This window comes from Trachypithecus francoisi, unplaced genomic scaffold (assembly GCF_009764315.1).
Source record: "Trachypithecus francoisi isolate TF-2019V2 unplaced genomic scaffold, Tfra_2.0 Lachesis_group10, whole genome shotgun sequence".
Classification (NCBI taxonomy): domain Eukaryota; kingdom Metazoa; phylum Chordata; class Mammalia; order Primates; family Cercopithecidae; genus Trachypithecus; species Trachypithecus francoisi.
Window position 1 is genome coordinate 36,867,021 of NW_022681455.1, and position 22,746 is coordinate 36,889,766.

The 22,746-nt window shown below is 41.4% G+C and overlaps 1 protein-coding gene across 9 annotated transcripts in view; it reads left to right on the top strand.

Annotated features, from left to right (window-relative positions):
• The window catches only part of CUNH6orf89 (chromosome unknown C6orf89 homolog), a 49,839-nt gene that overhangs the window by 3,673 nt on the left and 23,420 nt on the right, over positions 1-22,746 (top strand). For 3 of the 9 annotated variants that reach the window (XM_033217005.1, XM_033217001.1, XM_033217003.1), the window contains exons 2-3: positions 3,753-3,877; positions 8,196-8,360. Coding sequence is in view for 1 of the 9 variants with exons in the window: in XM_033216999.1 (XP_033072890.1) it covers positions 11,343-11,344 (2 nt within the window). In the remaining 8 variants the exon portion in view is untranslated. Of the gene's footprint in view, positions 1-2,824; positions 2,862-3,752; positions 3,878-8,195; positions 8,361-11,158; positions 11,345-19,962; positions 20,062-22,746 lie in introns of those variants that run through there. The other 6 variants (XM_033217004.1, XM_033217006.1, XM_033217007.1 and 3 more) reach the window with 6 other exon arrangements.

The following is a 22,746-nucleotide window of genomic DNA, read 5'->3' on the forward strand; positions in this document are numbered from 1 at the left end:
TGTTAGGAGGGTTTGCGCAGGGCCCGAGGAAGAGAAGCAAATTAGAGGAGCTATAATGTTTGGAGGGAAGACAAGAGTGAAATAGAGTAACTAAACTTACGTTGTAAATGCTTTGCACACCACTTAATAATGATGGTTGAATGTTTACTATGTGCCAGGCATCAAGCTAAGCATTTTATTGCGTGTTTTCACGCTTAATCTTCAAAACCCCACAAGGTAGATATTACTATTCCCATTTTGCTTTGAGGAAACTGAGCCTTACACATTAAATAACTTGCTTAAAGTACTACAGCTGGTGCACTTGTGCTCTTAACGACAGTTCAACTGTAGTGTCCCTAATTGTCAACAAGGAATAAGGATGTACAAGGTTGTAAAGATAAACTAGACAGCTCCTTGAGAGAGGAGCTGGGCATCCTTCATCTTTGTGCTCTTCTGGCACAGTACTGAGCACAGGGTGCTCAGCTTTTGTTGAATGAATAATGAACGGAACACTACATTTTAAACTGATAAATGCTAAAGTATAATTTTTACACCTCCTGCAATCTGAAGTTCATGCCCACCCTGTGGCCCTTGAGCTGGATGAAAAAGTCTTAATCCTTGGTCTGTTTAGTCTGTTGTTAATTTGAGTTGCCCTTCTCTGGACTTTATGTAGTTCCTTACTGTATATCCTGGGAGGCATGTGCCATTCCCAGGCTCCAATGTCTGAATATTGAAAAGCCACCCCCAAGATCATGATCACTTTCTTCCTAAATCTTTTACTGCAGCTCCTACCAGTCACTTGGCACTGAGGAGACAGAGATGAGTCTCACACACACAGTGCCCTGCCCTAAAGAAACTCACATTCTAGGAGAGATAGGCAAATAAATATGTAGCTATAGGAGCGTGGAATGAGGACTGTAATAAGAAGCACACAGTAGGTTGGGTGCGGTGGCTCACACCTGTAATCCGGCACTTTGGGAGGCCGAGGCGGGCAGATCATCTGAGGTCAGGAGTTCAAGACCACCCTGACCAACATGGTGAAACCCTGTCTCTACTAAAAATACAAAATAAGCTGGGCATGGTGGTGCATGCCTGTAATCCCTGCTACTTGGGAGGCTGAGGCAGGAGAATCACTTGAACACGGGAGGTGGAGGCTGCAGTGAGCAGAGATTTTGCCATTGCATTCCACCCTGGACAACAAGAGTGAAACTCCATCTCAAAAAAAAAAGAAAAAGAAAAAGAAACACACAGTTTTCCCTGAGCTCTGGTTACTCCAGAGTAGGTTTGGACAGTCAAAAATTTCCCCTGGAGTGATAGCCTGGGTTGAGATCCAGAAAATAAATTGGAGTTAGCCAGAAGCCATGAGGGGTCAAATCAAATCAAGAAATAAAATGTCTCCAATTCCACAGAAGCCCCCCTACCAATCATTACCCATTCCTTCCTCCCAAAGGGTAAACCACCTCTGCCTTCTAATATCATAGATTGGTTTTCCCTGTTTTTGAATTTTATATAAATAGAGTTATAAAGTACATATTTTTTTTTGTGCCTGGCTTCCTTAACAATATGTTTGTGAGATGTATTCATGTTGTATGTATTGGCCATTTTTCATTTTTCCTTGCTGTGTAGTATTCTGTTGTACAAACGTACCACAATGTATAATGGTGCTGTGATGGATATTTGTGTATGTATCTTAGTGCACTTGTGCATGAATTTTTGGGAGTATATACCTAGAAGCAGAATTGCTGGGTCATAGGTAACATGTATAATTTAGTAGTTAACACTAGACTGTTCCAAAGTGACTGTAGCAATTTTTTTTTTTTTTTTTTTTTGAGACACAGTCTCACTCTGTCACCAAGCTGGAGTGCAGTGGCACGATCTCGGCTCACTGCAACCTCCACCTCCCGGGTTGAAGCGATTCTCCTGCCTCAGCCTCCCAAGTAGCTGGGACTATAGGCACACACCACCACATCCAGCTAATTTTTGTATTTTTACTAGAGACAGGGTTTCACCATGTTGGCCAGGATGGTCTCGATCTCTTGACCTTGTGATCTGCCCGCCTCGGCCTCCCAAAGTGCTGGGATTACAGTCATGAGCCACCATGCCCAGCCAGTGGCTGTAGCAATTTATGTATGCACCAGCAGCCTGTGAGAATTGCTGTTGCTCTGCTTCTGAGCCAACTCTTAGTATTGCCAGTCTTTTTCATTAAGGAATCCTGAAGCCTCTATAACAATACCTCAGTAGTAATTTCACTAACAACTAATGACTAATGAAGTTGAATTATTTTTCCATATGTGTGCCATTTAGATATCCTTTTTGTGATATCTTTTTATATTCAAATCTTCTACCTATTTTTCTATTTGGCTGTGTTTTCTTATTTGTAAAGTTCCTTATATATCCTGGACAGAATATAACACTGGAAAGTTTCTAATTTTAATGTTGTCCAACATATGCATTTTCTCTCTTGCAGAACATCTCAGTGTTGGACAGACATTATTGCACATCTCAATATTGTAGCTTTATAATTCTGTTTTTTTTTGTTTTGTTTTGTTTTGAGACAGAGTCTCACTCTGTCGCCCAGGCTGGAGCGTGATCTCCACTGACTGCAAGCTCCACCTCCCAGGTTTAAGCCATTCTCCTGCCTCAGCCTCCTGTGTAGCTGCAACTACAGGCGCCCGCCACTGCGACTGGCTAATTTTTGTATATTTAGTAGAGACGGGGTTTCACCGTGTTAGCCAGGATGGTCTCGATCTCCTGACCTCGTGATCCATCCGTCTCGGCCTCCCAAAGTGCTGGGATTACAGGCATGAGCCACGGCGCCCGGCCTTGTTTTTATCATACAGATCTGCAATGCATCTAGAACTTATTCTGGTGTATGGTATGAGGTAGGAATCAAGTTTCATTTTTTTCTATATGGATATACAATTGACCCATCACCATTGATTGAAAGCATTATCCTTTCCTCACTCCTCTGTTTCACCTCTTTGTCATAAATCAAGTGTCCATATGTTTTCTGGTTTTGGTCTCTATTCTGTTTCATTGGTTTCATACATTTACATCACTGTCACACTACCTTTGTAGCTATAGCATTAGTCTGAACCCGGTAGTATTTTGTTTGCAGGTTTCTTGTAGAAAGCAGTTAAGAGCTTTGGCACTACACACAGGGCAGAATAAGGAGTCTGGGTTCAAATGCTAATCCTTCCACTCCTTATCTGTAAAATCTTGAGCAAGTTAACCTCTCCATAAACTTTAGTTTTGTTTGTATGAGGATGTTATGGGGCTATTTATGCCATAGAGTTGAAGTGGCTCCATGAATTGAAAGTGCTTAGTACAGTCTGTCACACTGTTAAAGAAAACTAAATATGGCCTGAGAAGGGCTCTGTCCTTCTATATTTGAGTCCTTGTGGATGAACTGTAAGCTAGCTTTATAGTCAGGCAAATTTGAAAACCTAACTTAATAGTATATACCTGTAACAATAGCTGAATGTGGGCCAATCCCAGCAGCCATACTTCAATAACTGATAGACTGCTGAGTGTTCACACTGCGTTCAAATAAGGCAAACACTGAGCTTTAACCAATCTCGCTGTTTCTGTACCTCACTTCCGATTGCTGTACCTTATTTTACCTTTTTGTCTGTAAATTTGTTCTGATCATGAGTCACCCCTGGAGTCTCTGTGAATCTGCTGTGATTCTGGGAGTTGCCCGATTTGTGAATCATTCCTTGCTCAATTAAACTCCTTTAAACTTAATTTGGCCGAAATTTTTCTTTTATCAGATGGTGTCAGGAGTGGGATCCAAAGTGGAGCTTCCAGCGACCGCCAGGAGCACTGAGTGAACATGCAAGGTACCTGCAGGGCCCACTTGTGTCCACTGATCTCTCACAGCACCTGGGGATCACAGGTAAGCTTCCTCTCGGATCTCTCTTTCCTTTCCCTTTTTTATCTTTTCTATTACTCAGGGCAACCAGCTTGCCCAGAGACCACGTGTTGAAACCCCTAGTCAGAGACTGGATTAAAGATGATGGGGCCCATCTGAAGGCAAATATAAACCTTGCCGGTTTGATATTGGGTGCTAAGCAGAGTGGCTGATGTCTATGTTTTATCACATGTATTTTGCTCTGGTCAGAAAAAAAAATTTTTTTTCCTTTATGATGCAGCTTGGCCCCCAGTGCGATGGTGTGGCAAGTTGGGTCACTGGGGCCACTGAGGGAAAGGGAACCCAGAAGCCTGGCATGCTGGCAAAAGGATAAGAATTTCTTACCAGATTTTTGGCTTCTGTCTCTCTGTGCAAATGGTTGAATGAATGGTAAAAGTCACTGTTTATTTACCTATCTCTTCTGTAAGGTTTTGATTAACGTGAATAAAATTCTGAGGCTAGTCTTAAACGGATGTATTTGTGCTATGAATTTGTTTTTATGGGTCAAGGGGTACCTTAGGATAAAACATGGGCTTAGGACCCCATAAGCTCTCTGGTCAATAACAAACTTTCCAGCAGGTCCCTGAAACAAACAAACAAAAAAACTGGATGGGGTCTTCATCTTGTTTTATGTCCTTGGGAGCTTGACCTTGTAACCACATGGCAGTACTTTCTCTTGCTCTCCACTTTCCAGGGAACAGGAATTTTACGATTAATCATAGTTAGCTCTAAAAATTAAAGCCTCTGCAAGCTCAAAATTAACTACTCTAGACTCCTTCTGGGAAGGGCAGTAGAGACTGCTCTGTGCTGTGGCTCACTGGCCTTTCACGCTGGCAGTTCCAGTTTCATTCCCTGCTTAGGAAGTAAGTTCTTTCTGGTTTAATATCTGTATAACCTTGTCTAGTCTTTTCTCCTCCACAGACTATCTTAAATTTTCCTTCCTTGAGCACCTAGGAGGTTACCTTTGGTAAAGTTCAAAAGCCAGAAATATCAGCCATTTGGCCTGAGTAAAATCAGTAATAAGAAATTTTAAAAGGACTTTATTAAAGAGTGCTATGGTTAAAAGTCAGGTTAACTAAAAGTGGATATTCAGGCTCTAATGGCCTGGAATCCATGGGAAAAACAGGAGGCACCAGAAACTCTTTTCCTGGCCCTGTTCTTCCAAGCCACTAACCAATTAAGAAACTTAAAAACTGGCAAATGAAAAATCTTACAACTACTATAGTAATCTTCTTCTGTCTGTCTAATTACATATGTGTTGTGTGTAATGCTTATATAAAAGAGCTCTAATTAATTGGCTTAAGCAAAAAGAAGCACTTAAATATTTTGAAAGCAAAATAAAAACTGTAATGCCTTTTAGTTCATGTAACTTTAGTAATCTTTGGGAAATAAAAACAGCTTTAAATATTATTGATAAAATAAAGACATTTTGTCTGAATTATGCAGGTCAGATATTAGCTTTGCTATATGCTTTAAGGTCATATACTGCTTTGATTTTTGAAAATTGTTCGACTTATTTTGGAGACGTTAAATTCTAAATAAGGCCTGGGGATATATGGAATTAGCCATGCCCCCTAGCTATACAAAGAGTATAAAGAAAACAGGTTTTATTTAAGAAAGGATGTTGTATGGTAAATTCTTGTCCTAAAGTAAAATGACTAGTTGTTTAAAAAGAGGGATGTTTAGGGCAAGTCAGAAAGTCTAAACATATCATACATAGCCTGTGTAACTTGTGAAAGAATTTATGAAAAGGAATTTATGCCGGAAATGTTGTACAATTTAAAGGTGATTAGGCCTCCTAAATGCTTCATAAAATGTCACCATGACTCTTAACTGTATAGCCTGCCTGCTTCACAGCTAGGTAAGACCTGGGACACCTGGAGTTAGATGCTGGAAAGAGTCGGACCTTTTTCTGCATTTCTGTCTGGGTCCTGGGCTCCACACCGAGTACATAATTAAAATCCCTTACTTACCAAGGTTTTCGCCAAAAGTAAAAGTTGCTAAGAGTTAACATTGTAATATGTAATTGAGACTACTGAAAAAATAGGTTTACATGCAAGGTATATAAGGAGAATGAAATGTGTTTTTTGTAAGAGATTATAAGAAAATATAGGAATGTAAATTTTTGCCTAGGTTGGAGGGTTAAAGGATTGTTTTAAATTAAATAAAGCTAAAGGTTTGAACAATTGTGGAAGGTTTATAAAAATTAATTATAGGCCGGGCACGGTGGCTCAAGCCTGTAATCCCAGCACTTTGGGAGGCCGAGACGGGCGGATCACAAGGTCAGGGGATCAAGACCATCCTGGCTAACACAGTGAAACCCAGTCTCTACTAAAAAATACAAAAAACTAGCCGGGCGAGGTGGCGGGCACCTGTAGTCCCAGCTAACGTAGTCCCAGCTACTCGGGAGGCTGAGGCAGGAGAATGGCGTAAACCCGGGAGGCAGAGCTTGCAGTGAGCTGAGATCTGGCCACTGCACTCCAGCCTGGGCGACAGAGCGAGACTCTGTCTCAAAAAAAAAAAAAAAAAAAAATTAATTATAGAGGCTGGGCACGGTGGCTCATGCCTGTGATCCCAGCACTTTGGAGGCCGAGGTGGGTGGATCACCTGAGGTCAGGAGTTCGAGACCAGCCTGGCTAACATGGTGAAATGCCGTTTCTACTAAAAATACAAAAAATTAGCCAGGTGTGGTGTTGCACACCTGTAATCCCAGCTACTGGGGAGGCTGAGGCAGGAGAATCACTTGAACCCAGGAGGCGGAGGTTGCAACGAGCCAAGATCACACCATTGCACTCCAGCTTGGGCAACAAGAGCAAAACTCCATCTCAAAAAAAAAAAAAAAAAAAAAAAACAATTAATTATAAGGGTTCTATGTGTGAACATATTGGCTAAAGTTAAAATGGCATTACTCAGTTTTTTTTCCATAAATTGGACATTGGAATAAAAGCACAAGAGAGTTTTCTTAGAAGATTGTTCTGCTCTGAGAAAAAAAATAGTAAAGGATTATAAAAGGTTTATAAAAATCTTACCTTATGGTCAAACTAATTAAAACTGAATAGATTTATAAAATGTTATTAAAAACTAGCTTTAACATTAAAAATACACTAATGGAAACATAAAATTTGGTTTTCTCTTTTAGAAAGGATTTTTATTTAATATTAAAAGATAATGAAAGGTTTTTGTTTACCTTTTAAGTAAACTACAAAAAAAAAAGGTGGGGGAAGGAAAGAAAAGAGACAGTCAGTTGGCCTCATGCTATCCTCATTGGATCTTGTTTGGAAAGCTAAGTCTCCTTCCTATCAAAATACTGTTTTATCCTTTACAATTTTTTAGGTTATCATTTTGGCTAAATGAATGACTTATGGTAACCTAAGATTCTTTTTTTTTTTTTTTTTTTGAGACGGAGTCTCGCTCTGTTGCCTAGGCTGGAGTGCAGTGGCGCAATCTTGGCTCACTGCAAGCTCTGCCTCCCGGGTTCACACCAGTCTCCTGCCTCAGCCTCCTGAGTAGCTGGGACTACAGGCGCCCGCCATCATGCCCTGCTAATTTTTTTGTATTTTTAGGAGAGACGGGGTTTCACCGTGTTAGCTAGGATGGTCTCGATCTCCTGACCTCGTGATCCGCCCGCCTCGGCCTCCCAAAGCGCTGGGATTACAGGCGTGAGCCACCATGCCTGGCCGGTAACCTAAGATTCTATTTTGTAATATCCAGTGTTTTAAACCTTGGGTATTTAACAAACCTTTCAAAATCAAGCTCTAGATTATCGTGCTAAATTAGCCAATACTAAAATTGTTTAAATATACAATTTGAATGAACTCCATGGTCTAAGTCAAATTACCTATGATAACCCATTACTTATCAGTGCTATACACCTAAATTGGAGAAACAACTGGTATTCAAGAGAACATAAGTCCAGTGTTAAGCATGGACTCATGAAGAACCAGGACAGCCACCTTGTCCTTCTTGAGTCCTTAAAGCTTTTGTTATTAAAGGTTCTGGAAAAGATAAAATAATCCAAATTTAATATATTGATGTGGTGACTTATACATTGCAGAAATAGTTTAAATCCAGTGTTTGGTTCCATATTCCTGGAAAGACAATCAAAGCTTCAGATGCATTTGGCTACCTGATGGGCCATTTAAACATTTATAAAGGGATTTCATTCAATTGTCATTTTCAATGCATGTTTTCTGGTTGTATAAAAGCTTTCCCATGCAACAGGGCTGATGTAGATTATAGTGTATTTTCACTAGGCAAAGAAAACTTTTTATGATTCACTGAGGACAATCCCTTCACAATCTAGAACCTGCAGATTGGATCGTCTGAGAACACCAGAGAAAGAGAAAGACTGTCCTTGCCATCCACACTACAGCAAAACTTTGGAGCTTTAAACCTTGGGTTCATAATCTCACAACTGAGAAGGGTCCCTCCACACTCCTGGAACTGTACACCCATTGGAACCCTTAAAGTAAAACTAACCAGAAAAGTTTATCCCCAGAAGATGGCATCCTTGATGTGAAGAGCTTTTCCAAGATCATAGATCAAAACTTCTACTATCACAAGACTCTTATCTTTGAATATTTTTTCCTTGTTTATGCCTCTATAAACAATAGAAATTAAAAGGGGGTCTATTATATGCACTTATAGGGTATACTTTTATTTGTGAAGGATTTTGCAACCAGCCTTAAACATGAATAACCTTATACTTCAATAGATAAAAGATGAAGGCCCAATGTAGGTAACAAACTTTAGTGGTACATATATTGCCTCATAATCAGTCAAAACTCCTCTTAACCCACATCATGAATTAAAGAGAACATTGACAAGAGGCCTTCATTCTTCTAGAAAGACATCATTTGTTAGGTCCTTTTCCCATGGTTTAGAATAAAAGAGGCAATAATTTGAAATGTCTCCCTCATAATAGGCTCTACAGCAAATTCTACTTTAAAGGCTATCGTTCTACAACAGATTTTAAATTCTCCTGTGAAAGTTATACTAAATAATAGAATTGGCTAAACAGAGAAGTACCTGTGCAGCTGCTGACACTTGTGGCCTATGGAGAAAAAAGCAAATGTAAATTATAAACAATTCTGGCCAGGCACGATGGCTCATGCCCGTAACCTCAGCACTTTGGGAGGCAGAGGTGGGTGGATCCCCTGAGGTCAGGAGTTCAAGACCAGTCTGGCCAACATGGCAAAACCCTGTCTCTACTAAAAATACAAAAATTAGCCTGGCGTGGTGGCGGGTGCCTGTAATCTCAGCTACTCAAGAGGCTGAGGTGGAAGAATCACTTGAACCCAGGAGGCGGAGGTTGCAGTGAGCTGAGATTGCACTGCTGCATTCCAGCCTTGGTGACAGAGCAAGACTCCCTCTCAAAAAGTAAATACAATAAAAATAAATATTCAGTTGTAGGGGGTTAGTGAAAAGACCACTTAGTCAAGGAAGTAGACTCTTCATCTAGGTCATTCTTTTATCTATTTAATTTTAGGTGGTTTGGCTTATGGGGACCCTGTGTAAGGATCATACTCCAAACTCTTGCTATTATCCGCCCGATAATCATAATAATAGTCTCCCTGGTGCATTGTATTCTCTCAAAGGTTTTAAATGGGTTTTAAATGCTTCCATGCAGCCATCTGTAGAATGTCAAATAGTCTCTCTTCAACTGGAATAATGAAAACTGAAAGAATGTGTGACCATGAGGGCACAGTAACCTATGAATGACATGCTGAGACCGGAAACCCAGAATGGTGGTAACTGAGAGTGGTGCTAAGGCCCTAAGTTCTGGTCACACTATCACCTAAGTAAGAACCTGGCTGAAAGTGGGAATTTTTTTTTTTTTTTTTTTTGTTTGAGACGGAACCTCGCTCTGTCGCCCAGGCTGGAGTGCAGTGGCCGGATCTCAGCTCACTGCAAGCTCCGCCTCCCGGGTTCACGCCATTCTCCTGCCTCAGCCTCCCGAGTAGCTGGGACTACAGGCACCCGCCACCTCGCCTGGCTAGTTTTTTGTATTTTTTAGTAGAGACGGGGTTTCACCGTTTTAGCCAGGATGGTCTCAATCTCCTGACCTCGTGATCTGCCCGTCTCAGCCTCCCAAAGTGCTAGGATTACAGGCTTGAGCCACCGCCCCCGGCCACGAAAGTTTTTTTTGAACAAAATTATGGGAGGCCATTATTTTGGACTCAGCTCATGCACTAGTCCCCAACAAACCAAACCAAACTAAAATGGAGTCACTCATGCTAAATGTGACATAATCAAACTAAGGCTTTAAAAAAAACACATGAATGCTGAAACAAACCAGGTTTTGTTTTTCTCCTGTAAACAGGATGTTCCAGCATAAGGAGGTACCCTCTACTCAGTCCTTATTCGCTCCCTGCAAAACCCACTGTTCTACTGTTTCCTAGTGAGTTTCAAAACCATATAGGTACACTTATGACAGTGATAACATCAATGACTAAGGTTTTGGTCAATCTCTCAAAATTGAGAAAATGACCAAAACAGGGGAATTGTTAAGGCAAACTAAATATGGCCTGAGAAGGACTCTGTCCTTCTATATTTCAGTCCTTGTGGATGAACTGTAATGTAGCTTAATAGTCAAACAAAATTGAAAACCTAATAGCATACACCTGTAATAATAACTGAGTGGTGGCCAATCCCAGTGGCCTTACTTCAACCACTCACAGCCTGCTGAATGTTCAAACTGCGTTCAAAGAAGGCAAACACTGAGCTGTAACCAACCTGTTTCTGTACCCTACTTCCGATTCCTGTACCTCCCTTTGCCTTTTTTTGTCTATAAATTTGTTCTGACCATGAGGCACCCTGGTAGTCTGTGAATCTGCTGCGATTCTGGGGGTTGCCTGATTCGCGAATCTTTCATTGCTCAATTAAACTCCTTTAAACTTAATTTGGCTGAAGTTTTTATCAACAGAGGAAGCTCTCAGTAATGAGTGGGCTGAGTTGTAAATTGGAGGGATTTGTTTGTCTTTCTCAAGAGTAAGAGCTTCCGGAAGGAAGGGGCTGCTCTTCATTTGTGTCCCTTCCACTACCATCCCTTAATGCCTAACACACTGCCTGGCACATAGTACGGGACTCAATAAATGCTCGTTCAGTGGATCAGTTCAGCTATGAAGTCTGTGTGTCAGTCCAGGTAAATAAGGGAGACAAGGATTTAGGACTAGGGCGAAAAGAGCTGGAGCGGGAGAGGGACGCCAGGGGGAGCAAGAACCTGCACTCTTCAGATATCGCGAGAGCTCCCGCGCTCGCCACGACGGTGAGTGTTCCGTTTTGGGCGGAAGCGCTGGACCAGAGGTGAAACTACTGTAGGGGACAAGGCCTCGCCCATGGAGTGGGGGGTTGCTTCCGGGTCGTGCTCCGGGAAACAGGAAGTCCATCCTCCTTGCCCGGCGGCAGCTGTCCGCGAGGCGGGAGGAACCCGAGGGGGCGCGAGCCCCGCATGTGAGTGACTGGGGCCCGAGGCTGGGTGGGGGGAGGCCGCCCTGTGACAGCCTCGCCGCCGCGCCCGTCTCTGACATCCTCGTACAGCCGCTCCTCGCCGCTGCTACCATCCTCTATCCCAGCGCTGATCCCTTTTCTGAGCCTCTCCGGTTTTGTAGACTGACAGCATCCCCTGGCAGCTCCCCCGGGGTCGATTCCCTTAAGACATCTGTCACTTTCCTTGACTCCTCCGGGGAGAGCAAAACGAGGTCGACCTTGCTTGAACTTGCTTCTCAGGCATCACAGCAGTGTCCAAAACTTGAGCGTTGCTAATGAAGTCCAGATTTCTGCCCTTTTGACGGAATTTTTAAGAAATTAAGATTAGATTCCCCACCCCCTTCTGAAAGATGTTTTTCTAATAATTGTTAGGGGGCAATAATTTTTTTTTTTCTTCAAGCGTGTACTTGGTATGTGATAAACCTGGCATCTTGGATTTCAGAAAGAAATATGACTTGGTTTATTGACACAAGTAAAATACTTGTTTGTAATCACCTCTTAGTAGAAGGAAATTTGCCTGCGTCGTGTTTTGTAGTATTTTATGTCTGTTAACTGTGCAGGCCACACTTTTTCTAGTCTTAGAGCCCTCATAGCCATAGTATTCGCAAATGTTTCTTTTAAAGTATTTAGTCATCAATCCCTTTATAACAGAGACTACTTCCAGATACTTAGTATTTTGGCTTTTCTGATTGCTCATTTGGTAGTTCCTGTGGTGGAATCTTCTATAGACGTCTCTCCCTTAACAAATTCGTTTATTTGAATTTGAGTTGTCAAAATTTCCCTCTAGGGAACAACGTGCCTTTAAAATAAAAACTAATAAATTCAATTCTGCTACATTGAAGTTTTGACTAAAGATTCACATAGCCCAACTTGCATACCAGAAAGAGGTCCTGTTTCTCTGTCAGACCTTTTCTGCCTTGGACTGAAGCATTTTTCAAGACCTGCTTTGAATACCTGTTCCTCGACAGCTACTCCACACACCAAAAACAAAGTCTAAATGCTAGATTCCTAACCTGCTAACGTTAAACCCTCATCACATTGATGCTACCTCTGCCTTTTTTTTTTTTTTTTTTTGAGACGGAGCCTCGCACTGTCGCCCAGGCTGGAGTGCAGTGGCGCGACCTCTGCTCACTGCAAGCTCCGCCTCCCCGGTTCACCCCATTCTCCTGCCTCAGCCTCCCGACCTCTGCATTTTTAAAAAATAATGAAAGAATAAAACGTGAATAAACCATGAGCCATGAGTTACATTTAGTTCAGAATAACTATAAATTTGTTCAACATTGATCTGATTCGACATCTGAGGTGAATTCCCATGTCCTTAGTTTTTTGTGTTTTCTCCATTTATCTCTGCTTTCAAGAAACACTATTTAGGGTGGGAAGTAGACAGGAAAATAGATGTAATACAAAGCCCTAGAGGTTCATAGGACAAAACTGAGGTCAGTGTCTTAAAGAGTTCACTTACTGGACAAAGCACTGGAGATTAGGCTTTTTAGGCAGAGGAAATTGTATATGCAAAAGCAAAAAGGTATGAATCAGTGTGACAGTGTAGAATGTGAAGAAGGATTGATGGGAAATGAAACTGAACAGGTAGGCAGGGACCAGATCATAAAGGGCCATGGTAAGTAATTTGGACTTTATCTTTAAAAAAAGAAAAAAGACAGAATCTCACTCCATCACCCAGGTTGGAGTGCAGTGGTGCGATTTTGGTTCACTGCAGCCTCAAACTCCTGGGCTCAAGCTACCCTCCCGCCTCTGCTTCCCGAGTAGCTGGGTCTGCAGGCGTGTACCACCACACTCGGACAATTTTTACTTTTATTTTTATTTTTGTAGAGTCAAAGTCTTGCTGTGTTGCCCAGGCTGGTCTTGAACTCCTGGGCTCAAGCAGTCCTCCCACCTCAGCCTCCCGGTGTTGGGATTACAGGCATGAGCCACCATGCTTGACTTGGGACTTTATCTTAAAATGATTGTTATTAGGTATTTAATTTGTCTGGCTATTGGAACAAATGTGTTACATCATTTTATAATTCTCTTAAAACATTGTGGGGTAGAAATAATTATCCCCATTTTATACATGAAAACTCTGAGGCTTAGAGAGGATAAGTAGTGTCTCATGGCCACACACTAAGTGGTAAAATCTAGAATTTGCACCCAGCTTTTTCCAACTCCAGTATCTGTGTTCTTAGTCGCCATGCTATACTGCTCCTGTAGATGATGAGGTGTGTTGGAAGGTGCTTAGCATGAACCAATTTGTGTTTCAAAAAAATAAGTGGCCAAGTGCGGTGGCTCACGCCTGTAATGCCAACACTTTGGGAGGCTAAGGTGAGCGGATCACTTGAGGTCAGGAGTCTCACCAACATGGTGAAACCCAGTGTCTACCAAAAAAATACAAAATTTAGCTGGGTGTGGTGACATGCGCCTGTACTCCCAGCTGCTCAGGAGGCTGTGGCACGAGAATCTCTTGAAGCCAGGAGACAGAGGTTGCAGTGAGCTGAGATTGTGTCACTGCACTCCAGCCTGAGCGAAGAGTGAGATCCTGTCTCAAAAAATAAAAATAAAATGAAAAATAAAAAACTGGACAAGGTAGAGGATGGATTGGGGAAGAGGAGAACTGGAAGTATAGAAATTAACTACTTTTTGCGTTGGTCCATAGGAAAGACGTTGAGGGCCTTAACTGTGCCATTAATGTAGAGGTAGAGAGGAGGGGATGAATGTGAGAATTATATAGGAGGCTGAATCAAGAGGACTTAGTGATAGTTTCATTGGTGGGAATGAGGTAGGAGGAGAATAGTTTTTAAATTTGGAGGATTAGTGTTTCCATTAAGAAAAGGAGTGCAGTAGGAGAAATGTGTTAAAGGGGAAAAACAGTAAGTTCGGTTATTGACACATTACATATAGGGAGGTATGGGAAACTTGGATCATTGTGTCTGGTAGGCAGGTAGATAAATGGGCCTTGAACCCTGGAGAGAGTCGTAGACTGGAGAAGAGATTAGGGAATCACTAATAGCTGGTGGTCGAAGTGTTGGAGGGAATAAGAAGATCAAGGATAACTGTGGTGGATACCAGCACTTGGGAAGAGAACGAGAGAATTACGTTAAGGTTTGAGTACACTTGTGGGAGATGATGGGGTAGCAACAGCAGTTGCTGCAGAGAGTTCAGATAAGGTAATAACTGAAAAAAAAGTCCTTCGATCTTGGCGTTTAGAAAGCCATTTGTGGCCTCAGTGAAAGCAATGTTGTTGGAGTGAGGAGGCAGAAATATGATTTCAACAGGTTAATAAATGAATGGAAACCTGAGAAACAAGAAAGTGAGTGACTTTCTCCCCCCAACCCCCAAAGGAGCTTGCCTCTGAAGGGAGGAAGGGAGGGAAACAGTACCAGAAACTTAGAAAGGAAGGATTATGGCATTTTTCTAATAGTAGAAACTGTAAAAGGTGAGGATGGAAGCAAGTAAAGGTAAGCTTAAAATGTGGAGACTTCTGCTTCAAATAGGTCAATATCATAAAAGGCACACACAAAAAAAATGCTGGGCACTTGTTCTAGATTTACGTAGATTAAAGAGAGGCACGGCAGCCAAATTCAATGTGTTGTCATTGGTTGGATCCTGGATTTGTAAATAGCTATATGGTCTTTCTAAAAAATTTGATAGTTAAAGAAATTTGACTATAGACTGAGTATTAGGTAATATTAAGAGAATTACTCATTTTAATGGGTATGGTAATAATGCCAATGGTTGTATAGAATAACGTCCTTATTCTTAGGAGATGCATGTTGAAATATTTAGAAATGATTTCATAATGTGTTGCAAGTAACTTTCAAGTAGTTCTGGTAAAAACAGAAAGAAAATAGAGCCAAATGGAGATAACTGGTGAATCTAAGTGAAGGATGTCCAGATGTTCATTGTACTATTTTTGTACAAAAAGCTGTACATATTTAATGTGTACAACTTGATGAATTTGGACATAAGAATACGCTTGTGAAACCATCACTACAATCTGTGCCATCAACCTATCCATCAACCTCCAAGTTTCCTCCTGCCTTCTTATTTATTATTACTGTTAGCAATAAGAACACTTAACGTAAGACCTGCCTTCTTAGCATATTTTTAAATATACAATGCAGTATTGTTAACTCTAGGCACTGTGCTGTGTAGTAGGTCTCTAGGAGTTATTCATATTGTATAACTGAAACTTTGTATTCTTTGCCCAGTACCTCCCCGTTTCCCCCTGCCTGCAGCCTCCTGTAACCACCATTCTGTTCTTTGCTTCTATGAGTTTAGCTATTTTAGATTAATTGTACAAGTGGTATCATGTCGTATTTATCCTTCTGTGTCTGGCTTATTTCACTTAGTATAATGTCCTCCAGGTCTATCCATGTTGTTACAAATATCTTGATTTCTTTCTTTTTTAAGGCTGAATAATATTCCATTGTATGTATACACTACATTTATTTTTAAATTCTTTATTCTTTTGAGACAGAGTCTCACTCTGTTGCTCAGACTGGAGTGCCATGGTGTGATCTCTGCTCACTGCAACCTCCACCTCCCAGCTTCAAGCAATTCTTATGCCTCAGCCTCCCAAGTAGCTGGGATTACAGGCGTGCGTCACCATGCCTGGCTAATTTTTGTATTTTTAGTAGAGACAGGGTTTCGCTATGTTATGTTGGCCAGGCTGATCTCGAACTCCTGGCCCCAAGTGATCCACCCGCCTCAGCCTCCCAAAGTATTGGGATTACAAGTGTGAACCATTGTGCCCTGCCTGTACCTTGATTGTAAATTTTAAGCATTTATTGTAGTTTTAAGTTACTATTTTAAATCATATTAATCATTTTAATGTTTTATCAGTTATTTTTCCTTTTAATTGATGTTTGTTTCTTCGTAGTGGTTCTTATAATCTAAGGAGCACTTTTTCTTTTTTTTTAATTGTACTTCAAGTTCTAGGGTACATGCGCACAACATGCAGGTTTGTTACGTATGTATACATGTGCCATGTTGGTGTGCTGCATCTATTAACTAGTCATTTACATTAGGTATATCTCCTAATGCTATCCCTCCCCCCTTCCCCCCACCACACTACAGGCCCCAGTGTGTGATGTTCCCCACCCTGTGTCCAAGTGTTCTCATTGTTCAATTCCCACCTATGAGTGAGAACATGCGGTGTTTGGTTTTCTGTCCTTGCGATAGTTTGCTCAGAATGATGGTTTCCAGCTTCATCCATGCCCCTACAAAGGACATGAACTCATCCTTTCTTATGGCTGCATAGTATTCCATGGTGTGTATGTGCCACATTTTCTTAATCCAGTCTATCATCGATGGACATTTGGGTTGGTTCCAAGTCTTTGCTGTTGTGAATAGTGCTGCAATAAATATACATGTGCATGTGTCTTCATAGCAGCATGATTTATAATCCTTTGGGTATATACCCAGTAATGGGATGGCTGGGTCAAATGGTATTTCTAGTTCTAGATCCTTGAGGAATCGGCACATTGTCTTCCACAATGGTTGAAGGAGCACTTTTTCTTTACTAGAACATATCTTTAATTAATGGGAATCACTGGATAAAATAGAATGGAATATATCCATAACACTAAAGAATGGATACCATACTACATGGGTAGTGTAATATTAAAGAGCCAAGTAGGGAAAAAAGAAAATTTAATTTACTGTGAATATAGCTCCTAGTGTTGAAGATTGGACATATCTTGATGGACTTTTGAAACTTTCTTTTGAACTGTACTGTTTCCCCTTTTGTGCTTTAACTAGATGAATCAGTTTTCTATCTTAGAGTTGCCTCGCTGGCATAGCTCTTCAGAAAACAGAGACTCCAGGGTAATGACATATGAGTGTTCAGAACTTCCTTATCTCTATAGAGGAATTAGTTGTCTGTTACACAGGACAAAAGAGAAGTTTACATTTCTCTTAACTTGCTTTCTGCTTTAAACAAACATTTGTATTGGTAAGTTCTAGCCGAGTTGTTCTGTCATATATGCCTCTACCCTGTTTCTTCATAGACAGAGACCCAGAAGGAATTGTGGAGAAATCTCATCAGAGCTCTCACTTGTCTTCTCCTCTTTCTGAAGTACTCCAGAAGTGAAACAACTCTCTGGCTTACCTCCCACAGGCCTCTCTTGAAAGCAAGGTTTCTCAACCTCGTTTTGAGGAGGGCTGGGAGGAGGCTCTCCTGTGCATTGCAGAATGTTTAGTCTTTGCCCACCGGATGCTAATAGTACTCCTCCAGTTTGTTGATTTTTAATTTTTTTTTTTTTTTGAACCTGGAGCCTTCCTATGTTGCCCAGGCTGGAGTGCAGTTGCTATTCACGGGCGTGATCATAACTCACTGCAGCCTCTAACTGCTGGCCTCAGGTGATCCTCCTGCCTCAGCACCCCCCGAGTAGCTGGGACTATAGGTATGTGCTGCTATGCCCAACTCCTGTCCAGTTTTGATAATCAAAAATGTCTTCAGACATTGCCAAATGTCCCCTTTGGAGCAGAATTACCCTGAGAACTATTATTCTAAAGTAGTGTCCTCTAGTGATCCTGCCTGTGCCCTTGCAGGTCTATGCCACTGTTAGAATCAGGCTAACTCTTCAGAATTTCACCCTGTGGCAAAGTTCACTTCAGCCAGAGTTGGAACTACTTTCTGCAGGTAAATGGATTGCCATCAAGCCTCAGCTGATTTCACTCAATCCTCTCACGCTTGATGCATAGCAATGACCTTGTGTTTGATTTTTTTTTCTTTTTTTGGTGGACGGAGTCTCTCTGTGTCACCCAGGCTGGAGTGCAGTGGTGCGATCTCGGCTCACTGCAAGTTCCATCTCCCAGGTTCACTCCATTCTCCTGCCTCAGCCTCCCGAGTAGCTGGGATTACAGGCGCCCGCCACCATGCCCGGCTAATTTTTTGTATTTTTAGTAAAGACAGAGTTTCAGCGTGTTAGCCTGGATGGTCTTGATCTCCTGACCTCATGATCTGCCCGCCTCAGCCTCCCAAAGTGCTGGGATTACAGGTGTGAGCCACCATGCCCGGCTTTGATTTTTTTTTTTTTTTTTAAGGGATGAGATTTTTTGTTGTTCTTTAATTACCATCGTATCCAACCAAATCCCAGTAGTGTCCCCCTAGCAAGACAGTAAAAAGTGTCTCCGGGCATCCCTGGGGACAGAATCTTTTCCAGTTTAGGACTACTGATATAACCAAAGCCAGAAAGAGGGCTTATCATCAAAATCCACAGGTGTTCTTAGAAACGTTGTCAAGTTGCCGTTAACTACCTTTCTGATAACTTGAGAAATGTGTCACAATCTCTGGAAAGAAGGATGCACGGCTTGCAAAAATATACTCAGTGTTGTAATATCATTCTAACTTGAATTACCCGACAAGAAAAGAAACCTTTTTTTTTTTTTTTTTTTTTTTTGTGATACAAACTGGGAGTTTAATAAGATTTTTAGGCCAGTCGCGGTGGCTCACGCCTGTGATCTCAGCACTTTGGGAGGCCGAGGCGGGCGGATCACGAGGTCAGGAGATCGAGACCATCCTGGCTAACGCGGTGAAATCCCATCTCTACTAAAAATACAAAAACTAGCCAGGCGTGGTGGCAGGCGCCTGTAGTCCCAGCTACTGGGGAGGCTGAGGCAGGAGAATGGCGTGAACCCGGGAGGCAGAGCTTGCAGTGAGCTGAGATCCGGCCACTGAACTCCAGCCTGGGTGACAGAGCGAGACTCCATCTCAAAAAAAAAAAAAAAAAAAAGATTTTTATGTATATATGGAAAGGGCCTACAGGCCAGGCGCAGTAGCTCATGCCTGTAATCCCAGCACTTTGGGAGGCCAAGGTGAGTGGATCACTTTAGGCCAGGAGTTTGAGAGCAGCCTAGCCAATATGGTGAAACCCTGTCTATACGAAAAATAGAAAAATTAGCTGGGTATGGTGGCATGTGCCATTTTGTATTGTCTTGCTAGAGGGATACTGTTGGCATTTGGTTGGATATGATAGTAATTAAACAACAAAAAAGATCATCCCTTTAATCCCAGCCTGTAATTCCAGCTGCTCAGGAGGTTGGGGCATGAGAATCACTTGAACCCAGGAGGCGGAGCTTGCAGTGAGCCGAGATTGCACCACTGCACTCCAACCTGGGCAACACAGTGAGACTCTGTCTCAAAAAAAAAAAAAAGAGACATGAGGAGGCTTACAAAGGTTGCAAAACAGCCATCAAAAATGATGATGATTTTCCTCACCTGTACTTCAGTCTGCTTCAGGATTCTCCTACCAGCACACCAATGTGATGTTCTCTTTTGCCTCAGGGATACCTGCATGTGACCCCACCTCCCAACATGCACGCTAGTTTTTCACTGGAATTTTTTTTCTAGAAGTCCTTTCTAGATCCTTTCCATTCTGGTCCTCTACTGAGTTTTAATGGGTTTTGACTGGGTATTGTTAGATAATGAATTGTAATGTATTTAAATGAATATTATTCCTGCTTGCTTTCATAGAATGTCTTTATTAATTTAAACAGGAAAATGGCATCTCAGAATCACTAATCACAGATCCAAGATGTGAAAAATATTATAATTATAAGTTATCACTTTGCTCTATTTGCAGGAATCATTGTAGTCAATCATTTTGCAGTTCTCAGCCGCTCGGTTGTGATCAAGAGACACATGGTTTCCGAACCGCCAGCTCAGAATAGGAAAATACTTGGTAAGGGAGGCAGCATGCACCAACCCTGAATTCAGGACACTTGGGTTCACATCCTGGCAAGTTATGAAACCTTTCCGAGCCTTGAACATGTATGAAATGGAATCGATCACAGCTACCTTATGGGATCACAGTGGTTTCACTGAGATAATGTTTCTAGAGTGTTTAGCAAGGCACCTGGCATATAGGGTGGGAACAGGAATAGGAATGCAATTGAACATGAGTCTTTAGTTTCTAATGAATTGAATTTTTCTCCTTCCTGAAGTGTTCATAGATTCTTAGAATTTTAGAGTGGACTCTAAAATTTGTGATCCAATCCTCTTATTTTTTGGATGCAGAAATAGACCAAGTAATTTAACTGAAGTCATCTCACTAGCAGTTGGCAAAGCTTGTCTCCAAGTTCAGTGCTGTTTCATTTTTCCAGCTGTAATATTTGAATACAACTCTATGGAGAACCAGAAAGTCATTGGCATGGCAAATCATGCCTTGCTTCTTCCCTGTGGTGCCACAGTCATGCATTGCTGTACATCTCTGACTCATTTTGTGCCCAATGGTGTTCCTTAGAAGTGACTGTGAGAATTTTGTGATTACAAAATTGATACAGGAAAAGTTTGAGAAATGTGAAAATCACAAAGAAAATAAAAATCAGCTGTGATCTCATTTTCCAGCGATCGTCTACTCCTGACTTATTTTTAATTGGAAATGCTGCATCTTAATTTCTGGGGGTTTTTTGGTGTTATTGTTAGTATGGCTCTTAATGCTTTCTAATCCATCCTCCTGGCTGCTAATCAAAAATGGCTTAGTGAAAAGAATGTGAGGTCCAGATGAGGCTCAGGTGACAACTGACTGGGTGGTCTCAGATAAGTCACTTCCCATCTGGAAATCTACTTTATATCTCTATAGATTTGCCTATTCCTTGCAGGTTTGTTAAAAAGGTATTAAGAAAAAAAAGACGTCTCTGTTCCTGACTTCTCATGTAAATGCAGCTATATAATCTGTAATTTTTTGTGACTGTCTTCTTTCACCTAGCATAGTGTTTTCAAGGTTCATCCATATTGTATCATATATCAGTACTGCATTCATTTTTATCGTCCAGTGATTTTGCATTATATGGATCTACCATATTGTGATTATCCTTTCATCAGTTCATGGACATTTGGATTGCTTCCATTTGGGGGCTGTTATGAATAGTGTTATTCACATTTGTGCATAAGTTTTTGTGTGGACATATGTTTTCAGTTCTCTTAGGTACATACCTAGGGGTGGAATTGCTGGGTCATATGGTAGCTGTGCCTAACTTTTTGTGGAACTGCCAGACTGTTTTCTGTAGTGGCTGTACCATTTTATGTTCCTACCGGCAGTCTACAAGAGTTTCAATTCCTCCATGTCCTTACCAACACTTTTTGTCTGACTTCTTGATTGTAGCTATCCCAGTGGATGTGAAATGGTATCTCATTGTGATTTTGATCTGCATTTCTCTGATGGTTAATAATGTTGAGTATCTTTTTGTGTGTTTATTGGTCATTTGTATATCTTTTTTTGAGATGGAGTCTCACTCTGTTACCAGGCTGGAGTGCAGTGGTATAATCTCGGTTTATTGCAACCTCTGCCTCCCAGATTCAAGTGATTCTTCTGCCTCAGCCTCCAAAGTAGCTGGGATTACAGGTGCCCGCCACCACACCCAGCTAATTTTTATGTTTTTAGTAGAGACAGGGTTTCACCATGTTGACCAGGCTGGTCTTGAACTCCTGACCTCAAGTGATCCTGCCACCTTGGCCTCCCAAAGCACTGGGATTACACACGTGAGCCACTGCGCCCAGCCCATTTCTATATCTTTTCTGGAGAAATGGCTATTCAAATCCTTTGTCTATTTTTTTATTTGGTTGTCTTTTTATTACTGATTTGTAATAATTCTTGATGTATTCCATATAGACCACCCCCTTATCAGATACATAATTTGCAAAATTTTTCTCCCATTCTGTGGGTTGTCATTTTACTTTCTTGATGGTATTGAGACACAGAATTTTTAAAGTTTTTCCCCTCCCCTTGTCTTCTACAAAAAGTTTTTAATTTTGATGAAGTCCAATTTATTTTTTCTTTTGTTGCTTGTTTTTTGGGTGTCATATCTAAGAAACCATTGCTGAATCCCAGAATCATGAAGCCTCCCTCCCTGTGCTTTCTTTGAAGTTTTATCGTTTTAGCTTATAAATTTAGGTATTTGATCCATTTTGAGTTAATTTTTATGTATAGTATAAAGAAAGGCTCACATCTGTAATCCCGGCACTTTGGGAAGCTGAGGTGGGTGGATTGCTTGAGGTCAGGAGTTTGAGACCAGCCTGGCCAACATGGTGAAACCCCTTCTCTACTAAAAATACAAAAAAATTTGCCAGGCGTGGTGGTGGGTACCTGTAATCCCAGTTACTTGGGAGGCTGAGGCAGGAGAATCGCTTGAACCCAGGAGGCAGAAGTGGCAGTGAGCAAAGATTGCGTCACTGCACTCCAGCCTGGGCGACCAGAGCAAGACTCTGTCTCAAAAAAAAAAAAGAAAAGAAAGGTCCAACTTCATTTTTTCATGTGTGGATATCCAGTGGTCCTAGCATCATGTATTGAAAATAATACATTAAACAATATATAGCTGTCCCTTGGTATATGTGGGGTATTTGTTCCAGGATCTCCACATACACCCAA